This window comes from Chrysemys picta, chromosome 16 (assembly GCF_011386835.1).
Source record: "Chrysemys picta bellii isolate R12L10 chromosome 16, ASM1138683v2, whole genome shotgun sequence".
In the NCBI taxonomy this organism is placed as follows: Eukaryota; Metazoa; Chordata; order Testudines; family Emydidae; genus Chrysemys; species Chrysemys picta.
In genome coordinates this window covers 4917145-4942852 of record NC_088806.1, presented here as the reverse complement: position 1 = coordinate 4942852, position 25708 = coordinate 4917145, and the positions used below count along the sequence as shown (strand labels likewise).

The following is a 25708-nucleotide window of genomic DNA, read 5'->3' as shown; positions in this document are numbered from 1 at the left end:
CCCTGTTTCTGAGGCGTCTCTCTCTATTCCAGCAGGTGATGGGATGGTGAGTGAGAACGAGGAGAAGAAACCTCTGCAGGAAGATGCTGAGCAAGTGGAACCATGCAGGGCCTTGCTGCAAAGATCTCAGGAGGACGTGTCCAGGAGTCATGAGCAGAGAGAAGGTTGTGAGAGTCAGCACAGGCCAGAGAGGAAGCAGGGAAACAAGCCAAGGGAGAAAACAAATAGCTCCATTAATTATTGGGGACCTCATGAGTACCTTGAGGTAACCATAGCCCAGCACAAAATCCACACAGCAGAGAGAAATAACCCATGCAGTGAGTGTGGGAAAAACTTCAGTAGACGCTCTGACCTTATTAAACATCAGAGAATCCACACAGGGGAGAGACCTTATGAGTGCTGGGAGTGCAGGAAAACCTTCACTCGCAGCTCAAACCTCATTGCACATCAGAGGATTCACACAGGAGAGAGACCCTATGAATGCTGCCAGTGTGGGAAAAGCTTCATTTGGCGCTCAAGCCTTATTACACATGAGAGAATCCACACAGGTGAGAGACCTTATGGGTGCTGCGAGTGCGGGAAAAAATTCATTGAGAGCTCAAAGCTTAGGAAACATCAGCGAATCCACATGGAAGACAGCCCCTTTGAATGCTGCGAGTGCAGGAAAAACTTCATTCAGAGCTCAGACCTCATTGCACATCAGAGGATCCACACAGGAGAGAGACCCTATGAGTGCTGTGAATGCGGGAAAAGCTTCGCTCGGAGCTCAGACCTTATGAGACATCAGAGGATTCACATGGGAGCCAGACCTTATGAGTGCTGTGAGTGTGGGAAAAACTTCGCTCGGAGTTCAGACCTGATTAGACATCAGAGGGTCCACACAGCCTAGAGACACTGTAGATGCTCTGAGTGTGGGAAAGCTTGTCTCAGAACTCAGCCCTTACTTATCATCAGAGAATTTGCAAGGGAATAAACACCACAAGAACTTTATCAAGGGCTGACAACAGGGTTTATTTGTTTTTTTCTTTACTAGTTTTTGCTAATTCCCTCTTAAAAGCTCTTTGAACTAGGTGGGTTTCCCATTTTTCTCTTTTGTAGCTCAACATTCTTTGGGATTAATCCTCTGCTCCAATCTATCAACTCCTTTGTTCTATGAGTCATGGGAACATGTCTCCCTATTAGCTCCAGGGGACGGGGTGACCTAAACTAGCTCCATCAAGAGAAAATTACCTGGCCCTCATCTCCACTCGGTTTCCCATGGCCTTAGCTAGCTTAATGTAAAACCACAACTATTCCTACAGTAAAGACATAGCCTGTCTCATAGTAGTTGGGGTGTCTAGCAGATTTACTCAGAACTTCACCAGTGCTCCATCAGTTTTCCTTGTCTAAACAACCCCGGAGCGTCTCATTTCTACTGTTCCTCCCACTGTAAAGGGATCGTTAGAGTCACCAAGTTCCCCTTTGGGAACCAATTCTCTTATTCCCATTTTTCTCACACTGCTGTGGATTGTGCTGAACATCAGTTATTTGTTGTACCATTTTCTCACTTAAAATATATTTAATTATAACAAAGTCTGTGACACCCAAAGACAATCAGGTGTGGCGGAGGGACAGTTTTTCCTAATATCCAACCTAAACCTCCCCCACTGCAACATGAGACCATTACTCCTTGTTCTGTCATCAGGTACCACTGAGAACAGTCTAGATCCATCCTCTTTGGAACCCCCTTTCAGGTAGTTGAAAGCAGCTATCAAATCCCCCCTCATTCTTCTCTTCTGCAGACTTCCCATCATCCCAGCAGTGTTTCCTTCTGTCTCAGCTGTATAGAGTTTATCTTCTTCATATTCTATCCCTCCACCTTCCATCGTTTCCCAAGACACAGTGTTCTGAGCTCTCCATGCTTGGGAATCATGGTTCAATTTCTTTGATCCTAAATCAGACTCATTAGGTTTGGAGGTGAAAGTGTCCCGGAAGGAGATTTTTTAATGGATCTAAAACCATGTGATCATTCTTAGTTTAAACTCCCATTTTTCATCTATAGGCAAAGCCACTTCTTGTCTTTTTCCTTCTGAGTTGGGATTGTTTTAAGATGGGAAGGCTGATTGTTTTTTCCCATTATGATGATGCTAAAACTTTCCTAAATCACATGACTCAGTAACTGTGAGACAGCATGGAGTGGGAGGGATAGCTCAGTGGTTTGAGCATTGACCTGCTAAACCCAGGGTTGTGAGGGGGCCACCTAGGGATCTGGAGCAAAAAATCAGTACTTGGTCCTGCTAGTGAAGGCAGGGGGCTGGACTCGATGACCTTTCAAGGTCCCTTCCAGCTCTATGAGATAGGTATATCTCCATATTATCTCGAAGCAGGTTTTAAAGGATGAGAGGAGATGATGATGGGAGAATCTGTTGTCCTGATTCTGAGTCATCAGGGGTGTCCTGCTCTGGAATTTAACTTTCTGTGGAACCAAAAGATTCTTACCCCTAGGTGAGAGGTGGGTTTTTCTCTCTCTCCAGAAGGCCGTTTGGTTACATAACTGGATATCAGTTTTGTTTGACTGAATGTAACAGATTTCCTGGGGACTTTGAGCCAAATGGTAAAAAAGATTTTATTTTTTTCTTTTGTTTTTGCTATTTTCCCACCCTGCCATGATGATATGGAGAAAGTCCAAATGCAGTTCAGTCAACAGGAGAGAATACTCCAAGTTATTGGACATGCTAACAAAGACATAGCAGTGTGTTTAATTCTCTGCTCTGAAATCGTGATCTACAGCAGACTCCAAACTGTGCAACTAACTGAAGCAAGTGCAGATCATCACAGGGATGTTCAATTGTTTAGGTCATTATTGTCTCAAACGATCCATGGAGCGTAAGTGACATGGAACTGTGCCAAATCCCCTTGTATTTGGTTCTCAAACTGGTTGGGTCCCAGGTCCTACAGGAGGTTACTCCTGAAGATCTCACCTGGCTAATCTTGTGAATTGGGACATAGACTCATAGACTTTATAGACTCATAGACTTTAAGGTCAGAAGGGAACATTATGATCATCTAGTCTGACCTCCCGCATGATGCAGGCCACAAAGCCGTCCCAACCCTTTCCCTTGACTCTGCTGTTGAAGTCCCCAAATCCTGTGGTTTAGAGACTTCAAGTAGGAGAGAATCCTCCAGCTAGTGACCCCTGCCCCATGCTGCGGAGGAAGGCGAAAAACCGCCTCTGCCAATCTACCCTGGAGGAAAATTCCTTCCCGACCCCAAATATGGCGATCAGTAGAACCCCGAGCATGTAGGCAAGATTCTCCAGCCAGACCCTCATTGGCCATTGATACTATTTACCAACGATGGCACACTGTTCATTTGACTAAAATCATGTTATCCCATTAAACCATTCCCTCCATAAACTTATCTAGCTTAATCTTAAAACCAGACAGGTCCTTCGCCCCCACCGTTTCCCTCGGAAGGCTGTTCCAATATTTCACCCCTCTGACGGTCAGAAACCTTTGTCTAATTTCAAGCCTAAACTTCCCCACGGCCAGTTTATATCCATTCGTTCTCGTGTCCACATTAGTACTGAGCTGAAATAATTCCTCTCCCTCCCTGGTATTTATTTCTCTAATATATTTAAAGAGAGCAATCATATCCCCCCTCAGCCTTCGTTTGGTTAGGCTAAAGAACCCGAGCTCCTCGAGTCTCCTTTCATACGACAGGTTTTCCATTCCTCTGATCATCCTAGTGGCCCTTCTCTGTACCCGTTCAAGTTTGAGTTCATCTTTTTTAAACATTGGAGACCAGAACTGCACACAGTACTCCAAATGAGGTCTCACCAGTGCCTTGTACAACGGAAGCAGCACCTCCTTATCCCTACTAGATATACCTCGCCCAATGCATCCCAAGACCGCATTGGCTTTTTTCACCGCCACGTCACATTGTCGACTCATAGTCATCCTGCGGTCTACCAGGACTCCAAGGTCTTTCTCCTCCTCCGTTACTTCTAACCGATGCGTCCCCAGCTTGTAACTAAAATTGTTGTTAGTCATCCCTAAGTGCATCACCTTACACTTTTCACTATTAAATTTCATCCTATTTTTGTTACTCCAATTTACAAGGTCATTCAAGTCTCCCTGCAGAATATCCCGATCCTTCTCCGAATTGGCAATACCTCCCAACTTTGTGTCATCCACAAACTTTATCAGCCCACTCCTACAATTGGTTCCGAGGTTAGTAATAAATAGATTAAATAAATGCTGTCCCGAACTACGCAGGTGTGGAGGAAAGAGTAGTGCTTTGCTGAACTCACACTTTGTAGTTGCTGCAATTGTGTATAAAATGAAATCAGTGTTGAATGTGAGACAGTTGCAGAAAAATAACTATTTTCTAATAGAAACCCACCCCTGGTAACTTAGTGAGACTTGGATTCAGGCCTGTAATCTAGTTCCTAATTTAGATCTGTGACACCATCTTAAAGAAATTAATTGGGCATGTTTGAGAGGCCATTCCTCACTAAAAGTATTCAGATTTTGGGTGGTCTGGTAAAGGATTCTACCACAGAGAAGTGTAAATTTACCCTGACGCAGGTGAAGGATTTGCAAGACTCGGGTAGAAATAACAGGCATGCACTTGTTCATTTTCACCCCAGAGAAGAAGTTTTGGTGCATTAGGACCCAGGTAAAACTGTTTTTGGAACACCACTGTCTAGTACAGTGGCACTGATTACAGCCCCAAAGGATGCCAGGGTTAGATTGGGAACAATTGTCCTCTAACATTTGGATCCAAAGTTCCACGAGGCAAAGTGAGAAAGTTGATGCCTTCAAAGGACATTCCTTTCCCATGGATCCCAGTCTGGTTGCCTTGTCGGACAACAAGGACTTTTGTGCTGTGGAAGGGATGGTAACCAATGAAGGAATGAATGGGTCTGGCCCAGAGTTCAGACTGCAGCATTTACAGATCTTGTCCCCTGATTCTATGCTTTTGTCTCTTAGTTTTGCTCTTGTGTCCTATGCTTTTGGACCACTTCTCCTCCACCTCCTGCTACTTCGGAAGATTACAAAGTGTGGAAAAAAAGTACAGGTGTTTTTTATCATTATGCAAACCTGCCCTCCTAGGAGACCCTTTCTACCAACACTTATGGCAGAAGACCCAGAGATAAATGAACTATCAGAAGTGGAATGCACCTATATTGGGGTAAACCATAATGGCTCACTTAGTTTCCTTTGAAATCCCAGTTGAGACCAACACATATCATAGAATCATAGAAGATTAGGTTTGGAAGAGATCTCAGGAGGTCATCTAATCCAACCCCCTGCTCAAAGCAGGACCAACCCCAACTAAATCATCCCAGCCAGGGCTTTGTCAAGCTAGGCCTCAAAAACCGCTAAGGATGAAGATTCCACCACCTCCCTAGGTAACCCATTCCAGTGCTTCACCACCCTCCTAGTGAAATAGTGTTTCCTAATGTCCAGCCTAGACCTCCCCCACTGCAACTTGAAACCCTTGCTCCTTGTTCTGTCATCTGCCACCACTGAGAACAGCCAAGCTCCATCCTCTTTGGAATCTCCCTTCAGGTAGTTGCCGGCTGCTATCAAATCCCCCCTCATTCTTCTCTTCTGCAGACTAAATAAGCCCAGTTCCTTCAGCCTCTCCTCATAAGTCATGTGCTCCAGTCCCCTCATCATTTTCATTGCCCTCCGCTGGACTCTCTCCAATTTGTCCACATCCTTTCTGTAGTGGGGGGCCCAAAACTGGATGCAATACTCCAGATGTGGCCTCACCAGTGCTGAATAGAGGGGACTAATCACTTCCCTTGATCTGCTGGCAACGCTCCAACTCATGCAGCCCAATATGCTGTTAGCCTTCTTGGCAACAAGGGCACACTGTTGACTCATATCCACCTTCTCTACCACTGTAATCCCCAGGTCCTTTTCTGCAGAACTGCTGCTTAGCGAGTCGGTTCCCAGCCTGTAGCAGTTCATGGGATTCTTCCGTCCTAAGTGCAGGACTCTGCACTTGTCTATGTTGAACTTCATCAGATTACTTTTGGCCCAATCCTCCAATTTGTCTAGGTCACTATGGATCCTATCCCTCCCCTCTAGCGTATCTACCTCTCCCCCCAGCTTAGTATCATCTGCGAACTTGCTACTGGTGCCATCCCATCATCCAGATCATTAATGAAGATGTTGAACAAAACCGGCCCAAGGACTGACCTCTGGGGCACTTTGCTTGATACCACCTGCCAACTAGACGTGGAGCCATTGATCACTACCCATTGAGCCTGACTATCTAGCCAGCTTTCTATTCACCTTATAGTCCATTCATCCAATCCATACTTTTTTAACTTGCTGCCAAGAATACTGTGGGAGACCGTATCAAAAGGTTTGCTAAAGTCAAGGTATATCACATCCACCACTTTCCTCATATCCACAGAGCCAGTTATCTCATCGTATAAGATTTTGCAATCTTTAGGTGTGTCACTGGTACCAATGAAAAAGAAATTAAACATGAATTTATTGGTTAAAGAGTAAGACGCTAATGATGTGATAGCCTGAATTATATTGGAAAACTGAAGTATATGTTGTTGTTTTTTCCTTTGTTACTAAAATAGGCAATGGTGGTTAATCCTGAAAAGTTTATTTGCGATAATTTATCCCCCTTGGACAAAGGAGTTCTGACATCAAACCTTACTCCAAAGCTTGGGGTGGGGAAATATGTTAATGAAGTAATGGAACTGAGAATACAAACTCCATAGAGAATTTAATTATTTGTATTTCAGATGGAATTCATTTGGATAAGGGCTAAAGTAAATATCTGTAAAGAGGAAAACAACTTAAGGACACAATTTGTGTGACCTTTTCCCTAGTTAGATTTTAAGGATCATGGAGTTCCCACCTTCTCTTGTTTGCAAAGGAAAGACGTGAGATGTGTCATGAGATACACACACTTATTAATAAGGATTGTGATGGATGCATGACACAGTGAGTATTTTATCTTTTAAAAATTCCTGCAACCCATTTTTTTTTTTTTTTTGGTGCTGAGATTCCTTTTCCTTTTGAGGATGATAGCTCTTAGAGGAAGGGTATTTAACCCTTAGGCCAGGTTATGGAATCAACTCAAAACACACATTGTTTTTCTTTTTCTTTTCTCTTTCTTTCTTTTTTTGTTTAATGTATCTTTGGGGTTCGCACATCCACAATTGATGTTTTTCCAACAACTGCTATTTTAGGAAAACTGCTGAGTTAAAGGAGACTTTTCCAAACTGACAGCCCAAAGTCTGCCTCATTCCAACAGGACTGATGTTAGTTCTTGTTATTGATAGTCATACCATCAATTCTGTATTTTTATATATTCTCTTCAACAAAGAGTATGTCTGAATTCGAAGCCCCAGAACACAGGTCTTGACCAATGTGTAACCCTATTCAGGAATTTATTCATCATGCTGTATTTAATAACTCTAGGGTGCCTTCATGTCTGTAAAACTCTTGATATTCTTGGAAACCATCTCCTTAACATATATATAAAATGCTAACATAGGCATATATAGATTAGGGACACTAATAAGAGATTATTATTATAGCAGATGTTTTCTGTTGGGGAAATCAACATGGAAGAATGATTGTGGGGTAGGAAAGACCCACTGAGAGAGATTAACTTGAAGAATTGTTAGTCCTCTCAGCTGTAAATAATCATGCCTTCTCCCATGAGTCGGGTAAACTGAGAATGGACAGAAATGACACCAGAACATATGTTTCTGGGAGAATATTCTTGGCAACTAGGTTTCCTTTGTCTGAAACCCTATACCATGATACCAATGTGGGAACTTAGTTGGGGGGATGAAAACTGCGCAGATGCAGGAGAGACACAGATCCAGCTCTTAATCTGACAACAAAGGGCAGTAATGGAGCTATTTATTTCTATATTCTGTATAGTGCTGTACTAATCTCTGATTAATAATTTAAGATTAAATCATTTCAATTGAGCCTGTTATTTTGACAGTCTCAAGTCGTTAACTCAGACACACAACAACTGGGCATGTTGTCTGTATCCAAGGCATAGTTCATATCAGATTTACCTGGAAGCTCTCAGAGGAGTCACCATAAATTGGGATAAGCTGGAATCGTCATCCACAAACACCAAGGGAAAGGCTGAAGTCCTTCTCCTTTCAGGTCACCTGGGGGTCTAAGAGAGACTGGGAAGGAGCTCACATCATCAATGACAGCATATGCCTGTATTCTCTGCCTAATAAAACCTGCTAGTGGGGAGTACTAGGCCAGCTACCCCATTGCTTGGTTCCTTGACTGCAGCTACAGCTCCTACCACACAACTCCAAAGGCTGAAGGGGCTAGAGAGTTCCAACCCCTTCTCATTTTAGTATCTTATTTTTCCTTTTTCTGTTTTTTCTCTTTTCTTTGCATTAAGTGGGAGATGTCCTGACCTTTCTATAACATTAGGGTGTGACACTGTGGCTCAGTGCATGCCCCTGTGTTGATCACGCCTAAAATCCACAAAGGAAGGCATTAGATAGAATAGTTTTTATACCCCTAAACTCTCTCCGATGAAATCGCTGAGTGTATGCATTTCATTTGTCCCCCAGACCAGGGAGATGAGGTGGATGAGACTTTCTTCAGGCAACTAACAGAAGTTACTAGATCACAGGCCCTGGTTCTCATGGGAGACTTCAATCACCCCGATATCTGCTGGGAGAGCAATACAGCAGTGCACAAACAAGCCAGGAAGTTTTTGGAAAGTGTAGGGGACAATTTCCTGGTGCAAGTGCTGGAGGAACCAACTAGGGGCAGAGCTCTTCTTGACCTGCTGCTCACAAACAGAGAAGAATTAGTAGGGGAAACAAAAGTGGATAGGAACCTGGGAGGCAGTAACCATGAGATGGTCGAGTTCAGGATCCTGACACAAGGAAGAAAGGAGAGCAGCAGAATACGGATCCTGGACTTCAGAAAAGCAGACTTTGACTCCCTCAGGGAACAGATGGGCAGGATCCCCTGGGAGAATAACATGAGGGGGAAAGGAGTCCAGGAGAGCTGGCTGTATTTTAAAGAATCCTTATTGAGGTTGCAGGAACAAATCATCCCGATGTGTAGAAAGAATAGTAAATATGGCAGGCGACCGGCTTGGCTTAACAGTGAAATCCTTGCTGATCTTAAACACAAAAAAGAAGCTTACAAGAAGTGGAAGATTGGACAAATGACCATGGAGGAGTATAAAAATATTGCTCAGGCATGCAGGAGTGAAATCAGGAAGGCCAAATCACACTTGGAGTTGCAGCTAGCAAGGGATGTTAAGAGTAACAAGAAGGGTTTCTTCAGGTATGTTAGCAACAAGAAGGTGGTCAAGGAAAGCGTAGGCCCCTTACTGAATGGGAGAGGCAATCGAGTGACCGAGGATGTGGAAAAAGCTAATGTACTCAATGCTTTTTTTGCCTCTGTCTTCACGAACAAGGACAGCTCCCAGACTGCTGCACTGGGCAGTACAGTATGGGGAGGGGGTGACCAGCCCTCTGTGGAGAAAGAAGTGGTTCAGGACTATTTAGAAAAGCTGGATGAGCACAAGTCCATGGGGCCGGATGCGCTACATCCGAGGGTGCTAAAGGAGTTGGCGGACGTGATTGCAGAGCCATTGGCCATTATCTTTGAAAACTCATGGCCATCGGGGGAGGTCCCGGATGACTGGAAAAAGGCTAATGTAGTGCCCATCTTTAAAAAAGGGAAAAAGGAGGATCCAGGGAACTACAGGCCAGTCAGCCTCACCTCAGTCCCTGGAAAAATCATGGAGCAGGTCCTCAAGGAATCAATTCTGTAACTACAGGGGTGAGAGTGATTGCTGAACCCAGACTAGAAGTAGGCTAGTCTGTCAAAGAAACTCATTGGAACATCTCTGAGGGTGAGATTTATCTGCATTTAATTTCTACTGTATTAGGCATAGACTTGCGTGTTTCATTTTATTTTGCTTGGTAATCACTTTGTTCTTTCTGTTATTACTTGGAACCACTTAAATCCTATTTTTTGTATTTAATAAAATCACTTTTTACTTATCAATTAACCCAGAATATGTATTAATACCTGGGGGGACAAACAGCTGTGCATCTCTATCAGTGTTATAGAGGGCGAACAATTTGAGTTTACCCTGTATAAGCTTTATACAGGGTAAAAGATTTATTTGGAGTTTGGACCCCATTGGGAGTTGGGTATCTGAGTGCGGGAGACAGGAACACTTCTTAAGCCATTTTCAGTTAAGCCTTCAGCTTGTGGGGGATGTGGTTTAGACTTGGATCTGTGTTTGCAGCAGGCAAGCGTGTCTGGCTCAAACAAGGCAAGGTTCTGAAGTCCCAAGCTGGCAGGGAAAACAGGCTCAGAGGTAGTCCCAGCACATCAGGTGGCAGTCCCAAAGGGGTTTCTCCGATCCAACCCGTCACAAGGGCACAGCACAAAAGAGAATTATTTCAATGTAGGCATGGAAAGGACTTGAGAGGTCATCAACTTAAGCCTCCTGTGATGAGGCAGGACCAAGTATGCCTAGATATTCCCAGACTGGTGTACCTCTAACCTGGTCTTAAAAGCCTCCAATGAAGGAAATTCCACAACCTCCCTTGGAAACCAATGCAACTCAAACACAGACCAAAACAATGCTGTACACACACAAGATGGGCTTGGGGCTAAGGGGAGAGGCAAGAATTCAAACAATCTGGGTTCAGTTCCCAGTTTTGTCCCAAATTCTCCATGCAAACTTGAGCAAATTACTTCAGTTCTCCAAGCCTCATTTTCCCCATCTGTAAAACGGAGAGTCGCCTCCCACCATTTGCCTATTTAGCCTTTGAGCTTTTTGTGGCAAGGACTGTCACTGTGGGCATGTCTACACTGCAGTGAGACACCGGTGGCTGGCCCGTGCCCACTGACTTGGGCTCACACGGCTCAGGCTGTGGGGCTGTTTAATTGTGGTGTCGATGATCTGGCTTTGGCTATAGCCCAAGGTCTGGCACCCTCCCATCTCGCAGGGTCCTACAGCCTGGCCCCAGCCCGAGCCCAGACATCTACACTGCAATTAAACAGCCCTTCGCCTGAGCCCTGTGAGCCTGAGTCAGCTGGCATGGGCCAGCTGTGGGTTTTTAATGGCAGGGTAGAGATACCCTTGGTGTCTGTTCAGCACCTGTCACAATGGGGACCCTGATCGTGGTCAGTGTCTGTGCAGAGCCCTGCACAACAGGGGGCCTGACCTCAGTCGGGGGCTCTGCAACTCCCGGCATTACAGGATCCCTGATTTTGGTTGGGATCCCTGCAGTACCTGGCAAAATGTGGGGGCAGGATCTCTGTCATGGTCTGTGCAGTGCCCAATAGTGATGGGGCATGTTCTTGGTCGGGGTCAGTGCAGGGCCGGGGCCCAACGGGGACACAGATCTCAGTTGGGGTCTCTGAAGTGCCCAGCAAAATGGAGGCAGCAATCTGGGCTGCAGTCGTGCACTGCCTGGCATAAGGGTGGCTGTGATCTCAGTCCAGGTCTCAGTTTTACCTGGCAGAACAGGGTCCAGATCTCAGTTGGGGTCTCTGCAGCTCCAGGAACAACAAGGTCCCTGATTTTGTTTCCCGTCTCTGCAGCACCTGGCACAATGGGAGCCTGATTTCACTTCATGTTGATGCAGGGCCTGGCACAACAGGGGCCCGGAGCTCAGTCAGGGTCACTGTAGCACCCGGCACAAGGTCCCTGCTCTCCATAGGGATCTGTGCAGTTCCTGGCACAATGAGTGCCCCAAACTTGGTCAGGGTTTGTGCAGTGCCCAGCACACTGGGGGACCTGATATCAGGCAAGGCCTGAGCCATGCTCAGTATGACAAGATCCCTGATCTCAATCAAAAAGAACAGGAGTACTTGTGGCACCTTAGAGACTAACAAATTTATTTCAGCATAAGCTTTCATGGGCTACAGCCCACTTCTTCAGATGCATAGAGTGAAACACACAGACAGAACATGAAAAGGTGGAAGTACGCATACCAATTGTAAGAGGCCAATCAATTGAGATGGGCTATCAGTAGCAGCAGAAGAAAAAACTTTGAAGTGATAATCGAGATGACCCATAGAAGGTGTGAGGAGAACTTAACATGGGGGGAAAAAATTTCAATTACTGTAATAACCCAGTCTCTGTTTAGACCTAAGTTAATTGTGTCTAATTTGCATATTAATTCGAGTTCAGCAGTCTCTCTTTGAAGTCTGTTTTGAAGTTTTTTTGTTCATGTTTTCTGTATGTATAAATATCTTCTGTGTGTTTCACTCTATGCATCTGAAGAAGTGAGCTGTAGCCCACGAAAGCTTATGCTGAAATAAATTTGTTAGTCTCTAAGATGCCACAAGTCCTCCTGTTCTTTTTGTGGATACAGACTAATATGGCTGCTACTTTGAAACCTGATCTCAGTCAGACACCTGGAGAGAAAAGCAGGAAGATTTTCAAGAATTTGATATCAGTATTTCAGAACTGAGGAGAAAATGGGGCGCAAACTAAATATTTGCCCACATAAGAGAGAAGCACCAACATTGCGGTAGTTTTTATGTCACCATTCAACAGTTCAAGAGAAAAGAGGAGAAATTTGAGGGGATTAAACAGTGATAATCAACAACAGAATGGGATGGATTCTTCTTGCCTCACATTCACATGGCCCGCAGGGAGCCCTGGTTGATGTCACTTTCACAGGGGAAAGGAGTGGGGCTAGAGTCAGAAGGTCACTGGCTGTGGGGTTTGGGAATGTGACTAGCAGTAGTGGGGGGGGGGGGGGCCTGCTGGGTTGGGCAGGGTGGGGGAGGGGAAGTAGCTGGGACTGGGCAACCTGGGGCTGGGCAGTCTCCATGGGGGATGCTTGCTACTCCCTTCCTGGGCCTTTCCATGCCCTGTTGCCAGCAGAGAGTGCCCCCCCCCCCCCCCCCAGCCCAGCGGTGTCCCTGTCTCAGGGCTCTCCCAGCCTCTGCCCATTAACCCTCTTCCCAGTTCAGAAATCACTCAGGGGAACCATTTCCCACCTAAACAAGGACAAATCACTGCAGGTAAAAATGGGGGGAAACACCCGAAACCTGAGATTTGAACTGGACATTGGCGAAGTGGAGAGAAAATGGGGCACAATCGGGGGAGGGGAACAGAGACCTTCTCAGGGATTTAAGGGAAGGGGGGGGGGTCACCCTGGATGTTGCTCGTTGCTCTCTAGAGAGAAAGGGGGCAGGGCTGGAGAGGATGGAGGGTCCCCCCGGGAGGGGGCAGCGGTAAATCCGAGGGGATCTCACCCCCCCTTTCTCTCCACGCTGCTCGGGGGTCACCTGCTCTTCTCCCCGCCCCCCCGCCCCCATGTCCGGGCCGCACAGACATTTTCCATGGAGTGAAGGATACTGCTCCTCGTAGGAATGTGCTACCGGCAGCACACTCCGATACTTATAGATGTTAGAAGCTGCTATTGTATGGAACTGCTACCGGATGTAGCAAATGCCGACAGGTAGCCGTTACTTGCACTATAATAGATGTGAAATTGCTACGTGGAGAAATGTGCTCTCTGGCGCCAGGGAGCAGCAGCGGGTGAGCGCTGCCTCTGCGCATGCGGGTCTCTTCCCCCGCCCCCCCGAGCTGCGCATGCCCAGAGCCGGGAGACACAAAATTCTTCTCCGGCCGCGGGAGAGGCTCCAACGGCCACGCACGAGCCAGGCAGCGCCACAGCGCCCCGCGCGCGTTTGCAGCCCGGCTCGTCAGGTCCCCCTGCCCAACGTCACTTCCTCTCCCCGGAGAGCTAGGAACTACATCTCCCAGCCTGCGCCGGGGGGGGCGCTACCGCCCTCCCCAGCCCAGGTAAGGGAGGGCTCCGGGGTCAGCCTGACCCTTCCCCACTCCAGGGGCTGCTCCCGGCGGCCGAGCGGGGGAGGGGGATTGTACCGACTGGAACAAGGACACTAGCCCAGCAGCGAACCCGAGCATGAGCGCTCCGCGCTGCTACCGTGAGAAGACCCCTGCGCTCGCGCCCGGAAGGGGCGGAGCGAGCGCCGATCGTTGGGCTGAACCCTCAGCCCCTCCCCCGGCTCAGGCAGCACCTGCTGCCCGGACAGCGCGCGAGCGCCCAGCAGCGACACAGGCCCCGCCCCGCAGCCTTCAGGCCCCGCCCGTCTGCTGCTGGCCCCGCCGGGCGGCTCACCTGGCGCCCTAAGCAGTCACAGGGGGGCGCCGGTTGCGTTGCTCAGGTGGCCTTCGTCTCGCGAGTCCTTCCCCCGGCGCCGCCTGCTCCTGCTGCCCCTGCGCGGGGCTCGCGGCGAGGGGGGCCGGGCACAGAGTCCCCTCGGTCTCCCCCCGCCCCAAGTCCGCCGGGCGGCTCCCCCGGGCCCTCCCCGTCCTCTCGCTCAAGCGGGGCCTGGCCCCGCCCACATCCAGCCCCTCAGCCCGGGGTGCGGGAGGGGCGAGGTGTGCTCCCGCGGCAGCCACAGGTACCCCCTGCCCGGCCCCTGGGGCGTAGCGCCTCCCTGCTGGCTGCTGCCTGCACGGCATCCCTCCTAGCCTCGTGCCCCCAGAGCGCTTCTGCCCAGGGACAAGGCCTGATTCGTGGGTAAGATCTGATTTGTATATTGACCTGGCTCTGGGGCTTGGTCCTTCGGGATCCAGAGAACCTCTTTTCTTTTACTGGGGTATTGGTTTTCATAACCATTTGTCCCCATAACGAATGGCACTGGTGGGGATCCTGGAAAACTGGAGTGTCTAAGGGAATTGCTTGTGTGACTTATGGTTAGCCAGTGGGGTAAAGCCGAAATCTTCTCTGTTTGGCTGGTTTGGTTTGCCTTGGTGTGCAAAGGAACCCCAGCCTTGGGCTGTAACTGCCCTGCTCTAAGCAGTTTGTCCCTAATTGGCACTCTCAGTTGGGTCCCACAAAAGTCAGCACCCTCCCTTTTTATAGTATCAGTCCTGCCCCTTTGAAAACCATTCCCAGTTGACAAAAAGTCTGTAGGGAAAGCTCTTCCCTGCTGCTTTTCCTCACTTTTTGCAATCCAAGTTAACATTAGGCCAATGTGTGCTTCTGGGAAATGGAGTTGACCGGGATAAGGAGGTTCCACTTTTGCCAAGGTAAACTAATTCAATGGTTTTAGGAACAGTTCATGTCTGGCGATGATGCAGCATAGCTGGTGCTTCAGAGGAGTCAGTCTATTCTTACTTTGGCATTTAATCCAAATGCCAGTTTTGTTGGGGGGAGGAATGAAATCATACTGTGGTTCACTATGGTGTTTGGATGACTCCTACGGAATCAATTTTTTTTTTAAAAGTACCTTTTAGATTGTTCACCTGGCACTGTTTAATATTCATAATCCAACAGGCCTCATGGTTCCTCTTTGCTATTGCATCTGTGTAATCCTGCTGTTCACTAAATAAAAGGCATGATAATGACTTCAAGAAGTTTTGATCCTTCCCAAATCTGATTATCCACTTAAAATCTGAGGCTCTTTTGGAGTGAATCACAATTAATTTGCCTCTACCTTAATTTGATCTCTTGAATGCTTTCTGGGCTTGGTCTGTCAATCATGCTGCTGATGTCCAGTCTAGAATCAGTTGCTGCTACAAGAAATGTCCTAGCTTAGTTTTCTGTTGGTGGAACAATACTACCTCTAGAGACGCTGGGCAAGAGGTTCTGGCTCCCTGAGCATGCTCGGTTAAGGTCATCATCCAGAGCTGGTGTTTTATAGAGCATCCTCTTTGAGCAATGGATGTACTGAGTTGGGTCGAGCCTAAAAGCAGAAAAACCTTCAGAATCTGAAAGGGGTCTTGCTTCAAATGTTAAAATGCAATGTTAAGTACACTTCCAAATGGCTAAATAGCTTTTTGGGGAGATCTGAGACAACTTTCTTAGTGAAAACTCTCTTCAGTTCACCTTTAATGTAAACTTTAATTTTCATGTTGACATATTTTGCTTCAGCAATACCTTGTCTTCCACCTCCTGATATCACCCATGGAGCCCATAACGGTCAGAGTGGACAAGAGTTTTCCTTTGGCTCAGCAGTAACTTACAGATGTAACCAGGGCTTCTCTCTTGTTGGAGAGGCCTCCATTTATTGTATAACAAAAGATAATGTCAATGGAGAATGGAGTGGGCCTGCCCCTGAATGCAAAGGTTAGTAGCATCTGTTTTTTATCCCCTTCTTATTCTACTATCTCCTCTTAGGAAAAACTATATTTTCATTGCTAAGTAAACCCATAAACCTGAGGAAATTCAGTTAATGCTTAGTCCCCTTAAATTTGTATAATGAAAACTAGTTACTGTTGGAAAACTAAAGAATGACGGACACTTCATAAATCATTCCTGGAAACCATTTTGCCCCTAATATATCCTGTATTTTTTGTCTCCCTTCAGTGTTCCAAGATTGCAGTTAATTCTCATGTCACAAACAGTTGATTTTTTAGGTGGAGATAAACTCTTAAACTAAGGTTTTGCTTTTATGCCAGTACCCTACTATTCAAGTGCTAAAGGAGAGATTACAAGCAGGGTTGTTTGGAAACCATATTTTTCAGAACTCTGTGGGAGGGCTCCTTGGCAGTGAAGGCTCCTGCTTTTGTGAGTTCATATCACAGCCATAAAGTTCTTAGGAGGGGGAAATAAAGGTCATTATACAGTCCTCATTTTGGTAACTACAGTGCTCACGCACACTATTGCATTTAGCTAACAATGCATTTATGTACTTGGTATTCAAGCAGCTGCAACAACTTGGTAACTCAGCAAGAATAAAACCCCAGCCTAACAGCTGGGAGTGAGGCTTTTTCAGAGGCATTAGGCAGGTTCGTCACCTCACTACTTAATATTAACTCCCCCAAAAGCAGGGACGTTCTGTTCCAGAATGTCATTGTATGTAGATCTCTTATAGCTTGACCCAAATTCCTGATGGCTTCATACAATGATGTTTAACTCATGCAGTTTACTGGGAGGGCGGGGAAGGGGCCTGATAGCCATACAGTTGGGTGCTGTGCTATATGTAGATGAACATCTTATTAAAGGGAAAGATCCAAAGTTGTATAACTTTATTTTAAAATATGTTTTGATACCTGCTGTAGTCAAGTATCAGGGCTTTCTCTTCTTTCCTTTACCCCTCCCCCAACTAAATGCTTCCTATGCAAAACGTTCTTATGCTGGCACTTTTAATTTTCAGTGGTTAAGTGTCCAGAGCCAGAAGTCAAAAATGGAAAAAAGCAGTCTGGGTTTGGATCTGACTATTCAAATGGAAACACCGTAATATTTGAATGTGATTCTGGCTACACTCTGAATGGTAACAGTTCAGTTAAATGTGAAGCTAACAATTCATGGGTTCCATCTTTGCCCACCTGTCTACGTAAGTATAAGCAATTGTGTTGAATCTTTTATATGCTAAATGTTTTAATGTTTATTGCTTCTGAGAAGCCATGTTAGAATGATATAAAGTTTGAATGTCTGTGTCCCCTGTTTGTAATAGGCATAACACACACACAAATTTGTATTCAAGCTAATGTTGGGGGAGGGGGGGGGAAAGGTATATAATACATAGGTTGGGAAAAGTGTCTGTACATAGAACTGAAAGGGACCTCAAGAGGTAATTTAGTCCAGTCCCCTGCACTCAAGGCAGGACTAAATATTATCTAGACCATCCCTGACAGGAGTTTGTCCAATCTGCTCTTTGTGCAGTCCCCATCATTGGGGATTTTTATCTCCCTAGGCCTGGGGAGAGTGTGAAATAGGGCAGCCCAGGCTTTGCTCTTCCGGTGTCCCAGCACCCTGGGCACTGGGGAGAGGGCATACCTGGAGGCAGGGAATGGAACTGGGCTGGGCAAAGCCACATCTCTTTCAGTGGGGCAGGCATTTCCTCTCTGGAGCAGAAGACTGGGAGCTGGGCAAGCAGTTGCTCAGGGTGCCCAGGGTGGGGAAGTGGCACTGCCTGACCATTTCCTTAACCTGCCATGCTAAGGTGAGTGCCTGCCCTGCTGCCCAGGCTCTCTGGGATTGTCCACACAGGAATAAAAAACCTGGTGACTGGCCTGGGTCAGCTGACTGGGGCTCGCAGGGCTCGGGATCCGGAGCTGAAAAATTGCTGTGTTGATGTTTGGGCTCGGGCTGGGGCCCTGCGAAGGGAGAAGGTCCTAGAGCTTGGGCTGTAGCCTGAGCCCCCCAAGCCTGAGTCAGCTACTTGGGCCAGCCACGGCCATGCTACAAGCCCTTTACCCTGTGTAGATGTACGCTCTGAGCCCAAACCTCAGCCCCCCACCTTTTCAAGTCAAGTTTCTGCTGCTTTTGAGCCAGTGTGGAGAGCAGAGGACAGGTTTGATGTGCTCCCAGTAGCCTTCCATATTACCTTATTAAGAATGAAGGAGAAAATCATATGTTGTTCTTTGGGTGGAAAAATAAATACATAAATAAAACCAGATTATAAGCAAATACAAGATTTCATTTATAAGGAGGCAGCATTGCATGTGCTAGTTCATCAAATGGATTATACGGCGCTCTGACTGTGTAGTTACAGTACATGGTGCTTTAAAACAGGTATGTAAACTAAAGTAATTGCGTTTAGTATATTTCATGAAGAGCTTAATTGTGTTTAGTATATATCGGGGTCCCCAACGCGGTGCCCGCGGGCGCCATGGCATCCATGTGCGCCCGCCTACTGGCTGCCAGAAAAGCAGCCGCTGAGAAGCGGCAACGTCAAGAAGCGCTACCGCCAAAATGCCGCCGAATTTCAGCGGCAACGCCTCTTGATGACGCTGCTTCACGGTGGCATTTCGGTGGCGACGCCTCTTGACGTTGCCGCTTCATGGCGACATTTCGGTAGCTGCTTGTCTGGCGGCCACGGTCCTCAGCGGCTAGTCATCTGGCGCCTGCCCCACAGAAAAGGCTGGGGGTCACTGATATATATCATAAAGAAGCTCACATGGACTTTATAAGGACTATACAGTATTTTACATAGCATTCACATGGTCCATTGTTAAATAAGAATATTCAATGTGACTAGATACTGAAGAAACTAATATCGCGCTATAAAAATGTTGTTTATGTAAATATACAGAGGTGTCCATTCCTGGTGCAGAGTGGAACTTCTAGAGGAATGTTTTTCCACTCAGCATTTTTTTTATAATGGGGAGAAGAGCAGATTCATAGATAGCCTAGTTCTCCGTTAGTTAGCTTGTGTAATTATCAACACTTACATTTTTTGTTGTTTGTCCCTTGCAATTACGACCTCTACTGACAAATTAACCCTAGCCCTGACACATCCATAATGCATGTTTTCTCCTGCTTTTTCGAAGATTTTGCCACTAAGAAAATGCCATAACCTCTGCTTTAACCTGAAATGAGTTTAAAATGCTTGTTCTATGCAGTTTCACATAATACAAAAACTAGTATTTGTTCCTGACAATACATCCAGTGAAAAGTTTAGTTTAAATGAGAACTTTGAAGTCTAAAGAAAGATGTGTGTAAGACTGAAGTACACCTCTACCCTGATATAACGCAACCCGATAGAACACGAATTCGGCTCTAATGCGGTAAAGCAGTGCTCCGGGGGAGGCAGGGCTGCGCACTCCGGCAGATCAAAGCAAGTTCGATATAACGCGGTTTCACCTATAAGTAAGATTTATTTATTTATTTGGCTCCCGAGGACAGCATTATATAGGGGTAGAGGTGTATATAACTATTTATTTATCTTCCTTTTGCAGGATACATGACTGATGCTGGCTGATGGCTATGGTTTACAAATTAACAGACATTGGAAGAAAAACATGGAAAATTTAGGAGATAAATGTCATGCATTTGTACTAAAATTTCTGCCCTCTCAGGCAACTGGTGTTACTTTCACTACAACTTCTTTCCTCTGTTGAGCTGGACTTGTAGTAGGAATCCACTGCATTTGAGTAAAGCAGAAAGACAGGAGGTGAATTATTGCTCTTGCCCTTGAAAATGGCTTCTGAAGCAAGCAAGGCAGTTGGCAGCATCAAAATTACTTGCTCTTCTGAATATGCAGCTGGTTCCTTATTCAGCCTCTCCATGGTGCTAAATGTTTCCCCTTAAAGAACATAGTCACCATCAAAGCGTGGTATGGTTTGGATTGTGAGTTGTGGCTTTAACTGCAGACAGCAAGAGACACTGTTCAGATCCCTGCCTACAAGCTGCCTTCATCGAATGCGTATTACTCTTTAAACACAAATTTAAAGATGCCAGACACTAGGTGGAATGTTGTAAATTCTTCATAAAAACATCCATACTGGGGCAGACCAATGGTCCATCTAGCCAGGTGCTTCAAAGGGAATGAACAGGGCAGTTATCGAGTGATCCATCATCCCCTGTCAGCCAGGCCCAGCTTCTGGCAATCAGAGAGTAGGGACACTCGGAGCATGGGGTTCAGGGCCGGCTCCAGGCACCAGCCCACCAAGCTTGTGCTTGGGGCGGCACCTGGAGGGGGGCGGCGCGGCGCTCCGGCCCCCGGGGAGAGCGGGGACACGGCCAGGCTCGCCACCCTCCCCCCGGCGCTCCGGCCGCCCTCCCCCCCGGTGCCCTCCCCCCGCGGGGGTGGGGGGGGCGGCTTTTTTGCCTGGGGCGGCAAAAAAGCCAGAGCCGGCCCTGATGGGGTTGTATCCCTAGCTATCCTCCATGAACTTCTCATTCTTTTTGGAACTCAATTATAGTTTTGGTTTCATGTGATCTTTCTTCAAATTTACTCTCCATTTACAGATTTTTTTTTTTAACGTAATACTACAGAAAGAAGCCAACTCCCCTGTTTACAGCTCTGTTTGCTGGCTCCTATGCCACTGCAGCTGTCTGAAACTATAATCGAAGATGCCCGTTATTTATTTGGAATAGGCCTTTTTCTTCAATAAAAGGGATACTGACTAAAGACTCCAGCATCCTGATATTTTTACCGTACCTGTCAATAGAAACTGTCTCATTAACTATTTAAAAGTGATGTTGAGACCTAGCCCTGTGCTCTCATCTAATCACTAGCTGCTTACAGAACAGAAAGAAGTTCTTTCCTTTCCTCTTGCAGATAAGTATCTTTACTACTGTGGAGGGATTTTTGTAACACGTGTCAGAAGTTGACTCAATTCTGCGTAGCCAGACTCCTGGGGGATCGCTGTCAGAGGAAGGAGATCCCCACTGCTCAGAGCTGAGATCAGTGCTACGGCCTCCACTATGGCTGCAGTCCTTCCCCTACCCTCACTTCCTCTTAGGGTGTGAACTGGCAAGGCAAGATGCCACAGAGCATTTAACAGTGGCTTTGTCAGACAAATTTTGGTGCTGTGCACTAGACTACAGCTAGGAGGAGCTCAGTGAACTAAGATCAATTTCTCTCCTGCTTTCAGGTGTTCCTTTGCCAGGCAGTGGCAAAAACAAATGTTAAGAAGGTTGGAACCCTGAAAACAGTCCTAAAACTTCTTCTAGGTAGGGAAAAAGAGTCGTGCAGCCTGCCCCAGTGGTCAATAAACTAAGGACATTATGGTTCAAGTATCTCCCTCTTATATGTTGGCTTTGGGAATATGTATTTTTATGTGAAAGGCCATAGATACAAATTTAAGGAGTGGGATAGGCTATACAACTTGTTCCAGCACCCCTGCATCACTGGAACTGAGAATGCTCAGTTGCAGCTGCTGCCCTTGTCCTGCCTCCCTTGGTGTAGCAATCTGCTCCCTGTTGCTTATGGGCAACAATCAGAGGGGACAGGTGGGGAGAGGCCAAACTGGCTGCACAGCTGGAAGCAGGGGAAGGAGAGGGGTTGAAGTGCAAAAACAAGGGACAGAGTTGGGGGTAGGAGCCAGGATCAAGAACAGGATCGAGGCACCACCGGCTAGTAGCAGAGGGGAAAACCCTGGCCCAGGCAGTGGCGGAAGGGTTGAGCCACCCCAGATGGGATGAGCCACCTGCTGTGTTTGCAAAACCCTGGTGAGTGGGCAGAGGGGCTTTTTTATTTCACCTCCCACAGGATGGTGTATCCCAGCACCTGCTTCCCAAACACTCAGTAGGGCTCTGGATTTTGTCATTCAGGTTCCTGCTGTTTGCACACTGCTGAGTTGATCAGACTCAAGCGTAGTGGGTGGGGATAGGGTGTACCAAACATCCAAAGTTACATGGATGACCTCTTCCTCTGTGTATGTTTACACATTACATTGCATTTGCTATACAGTTAAATCACACATTTTTGGATTGGCTTAGTTACTTTGCAGGAACCAATCTGTGTACAGCATGCTCTGTCCATGTGAAATCAGATCTTTACATTCCAGGTTTATCTTGTCCATACCCCCAACCATCAGGGTGTTGCTGCTTATCTTAGCTAGCACAGACATTCTGACTCCAGCATACTGTTTGTCAAGCCCCTATTTACAACTTAACCTTCCATTCACCCTCCCAGTTATTCCCACTAAGACATGAGACAAGTTAGTTACGTCAAGCCAGGCCTACACACTGCCTATGTTTTTACTGTGATTTTTAATTTTTGTTCTTATTTCTACACCACAAATTTGCGTCATGTGACTTCCAGGCTGATGGATTTCCTTGACTGGTCTCAAAGCTTTTCTTCATTTTCATTTGATCCACCAAGGGGATTGCCTTTCTCAGTGGTTCCTTTGCCTCTCAATCCAGCCCTCAGTGCTTTTTCATGTCACTGCCTGTGCGTAGGACTTGGCTCATAAATATTCACTAAAGGCAGTACACTATTTCCTATGAAATCCTTCTCAAAAGCAAACGTCTGCTGTAATTTTTGCTGAGCATACATCTCCAACTCCAAAATAGATTGACAACCACAAGAATTCAAACAACATGAGTTACACTAACAAGGCATGACTTTCTTTTTTATATATATATAAAAACTAAGAATTTTGGGTTTTTATTTGTCTTTTTGTTCTTTAGGGTGCAGTAGGCCCAGAGCCACCAAAATAGGAGCCCAAGCTCTGGTCCACACTACAAACTGATATCAGGATAAGGACGTCACTCAGGGCTGTGAATAATTTGTACTGACTAAATCCTTACTGCAGACTGTGTTATGCCGATGAGAGAGCAGTTACATGAAAAATAAGTATAAATTTAAAATATTACCACCGCACCATGCTATAATGTAACTTTATTTCTCAGTTATGTTATCCTGGGTATCCATGGTCATGCTGACGGCCATGAGTGCTTACCTCAGGGCAGACTGTCAGATGCGAGGCAGACCCCCCAAAATTGTAGTGAGCAATTTTTACAAAAGCAATGTTCCCTCTCTTGGTATTGATACCTCCTCCTCAATTATTGGGAGTGGACCACATCCCCCTGACTGAATTAGTTGTGTCAATACTGCCTGTATAGTTATGCCTGTATCTGTAATTTTCACTCCATGCATCTGAAGAAGTGGGTTTTTTAACCTACAAAAGTTTATGCCCTAATACATCTGTCAGTCTTTAAGGTGCCACCAGCCTCCTTGTTGTTTTTGTGGATACAGACTAACACGGCTACCCCTCTGATACCTAGTACCAAGAGACTGTCAGGCCCCCAGGTCGATTTGCATCCTAGATCTCAAACCAAAGACAATGCTGGTAGACAATTCTATAGTAAACTAAAGGTTTATTAGCTAGGGAAAAGATATGAGAGTTATTGAGCAGTTAACCCTAGTAAAATATGTGTACAGCTGCATAGGTGTCAACTCTGTGGGTGCTCTGGGGCTGGAGCACCCATGGGAAAAAAATGGTGAGTGCTGAGCACCCACTGGCAGCCCCCCTATTAGAACCTCCCCCCAGCACCATCTGCCTGCCAGCAGGCCCCACTGACCAATGTCTGTCCCTCCCTCCCTGCACCTTCCACCCACTGCAATCAGCTGCTTTGTGGGGCATGGGAGACTGGGCGGGAGGGGGAGGAGCAAGAATGAAGCACGCTCAGGGGAGGGGGTGGGGCAGGGGTGGGAAGAGGTGGGTGAGGGTGTGGCCTGGGGCACATTGGAAAGTCAGCACCTGTATGTACAGGTGAGTCACAGTCTATAATTCCAAATGGTAGCAGAGATGTAGTCATCTGCCAGTTTCCCAATAGTCTTTTAGGGCTACCCAGAGTAACACTGGGGAACTCTGTCTTCTCATTTGATTATTCTGTCCTGTAAGAGTCCAGAGATGAAGAATTTTTCCTTGCATCCATACGTATAGCTTCTTCTTACAGAAAACAAGCTGACAGGCTCACTATCCACACTAGGTGTTTCTTCGATGAGGGAGAACAAGGAATGCATTTAGTGTCTTTGATCTCCGATCATCACACACAGTGACTACTGGCTTTGAAATTAGCACTTTTCTGTTAAAGTTCTTCCTTTGCACTACACAAGGCTTCTTTCTAATTTGATGGATTAGTTAGTTACAGGGGTATATACAATGTAAATCTTTGCTATTACATTGTAACAGAATAGAGATAAAAGTGAATGTTCAATGAGTTCAATCTTTGAGGGGGTCATTTAGGGATCTGGGGCAAAAACCTGTCTGGGGATTGGTCCTGCTTTCATAGAATCATAGAATATCAGAGTTGGAAGGGACCTCAAGAGGTCATCTAGTCCAACCCCCTGCTCAAAGCAGGACCAATTCCCAGCTAAATCATCCCAGCCAGGGCTTTGTCAAGCCGGGCCTTAAAAACCTCCAAGGAAGGAGACTCCACCACCTCCCTAGGTAACGCATTCCAGTGTTTCACCACCCTCCTAGTGAAATAGTTTTTCCTGATATCCAACCTGGACCTCCCCCACTGCAACTTGAGACCATTGCTCCTTGTTCTGTCGTCTGCCACCACTGAGAACAACGGAGCTCCATCCTCTTTGGAACCCCGCTTCAGGTAGTTGAAGGCTGCTATCAAATCCCCCCTCATTCTTCTCTTCTGGAGACTAAACAATCCCAGTTCCCTCAGCCTCTCCTCATAAGTCATGTGCTCCAGACCCCTAATCATTTTTGTTGCCCTCCGCTGGACTCTTTCCAATTTTTCCACATCCTTCTTGTAGTGTGGGGCCCAAAACTGGACACAGTATTCCAGATGAGGCCTCACCAATGTCGAATAAAGGGGAACGATCACGTCCCTCGATCTGCTGGCAATGCCCCTACTTATACAGCCCAAAATGCCGTTAGCCTTCTTGGCAACAAGAGCACACTGTTGACTCATATCCAGCTTCTCGTCCACTGTGACCCCTAGGTCCTTTTCTGCAGAACTGCTACCTAGCCATTCGGTCCCTAGTCTGTAGCAGTGCATGGGATTCTTCCGTCCTAAGTGCAGGACTCTGCACTTATCCTTGTTGAACCTCATCAGGTTTTTTTCGGCCCAATCTTCTAATTTGTCTAGGTCCCTCTGTATCCGATCCCTACCCTCTAGTGTATCTACCACGCCTCCTAGTTTAGTGTCATCTGCAAACTTGCTGAGAGTGCAGTCCACACCATCCTCCAGATCATTAATAAAGATATTAAACAAAACCGGCCCCAGGACCGACCCTTGGGGCACTCCGCTTGAAACCGGCTGCCAACTAGACATGGAGCCATTGATCACTACCCGTTGAGCCCGACGATCTAGCCAGCTTTCTATCCACCTTACAGTCCATTCATCCAGCCCATACTTCTTTAACTTGGCGGCAAGAATACTGTGGGAGACCGTATCAAAAGCTTTGCTAAAGTCAAGGAATAACACATCCACTGCTTTCCCCTCATCCACAGAGCCAGTTATCTCATCATAGAAGGCAATTAGGTTAGTCAGGCATGACTTCCCCTTCGTGAATCCATGCTGACT

The 25708-nt window shown here is 46.5% G+C and overlaps 1 protein-coding gene and 1 long non-coding RNA gene across 2 annotated transcripts in view; both read left to right on the top strand.

Moving 5' to 3' along the window:
- LOC103306860 (zinc finger protein 829-like) overlaps nucleotides 1-10037 on the top strand; it is a 32329-nt gene extending 22292 nt beyond the window's left edge. The window contains exon 10 of the mRNA XM_065569903.1: nucleotides 33-10037. Within this exon, the coding sequence (XP_065425975.1) occupies nucleotides 33-889 (857 nt within the window). The 3' untranslated portion in view covers nucleotides 890-10037. The remainder of the gene's footprint in view (nucleotides 1-32) is intronic.
- A 3781-nt stretch (nucleotides 10038-13818) lies between these two features.
- Nucleotides 13819-20842, top strand: LOC101932862 (uncharacterized). The gene is made up of 4 exons (XR_257221.5): nucleotides 13819-14557; nucleotides 15914-16108; nucleotides 17139-17318; nucleotides 19666-20842. It is a non-coding gene; the product is annotated as an uncharacterized LOC101932862 (long non-coding RNA).
- The last annotated feature ends 4866 nt before the right edge of the window (nucleotides 20843-25708 follow it).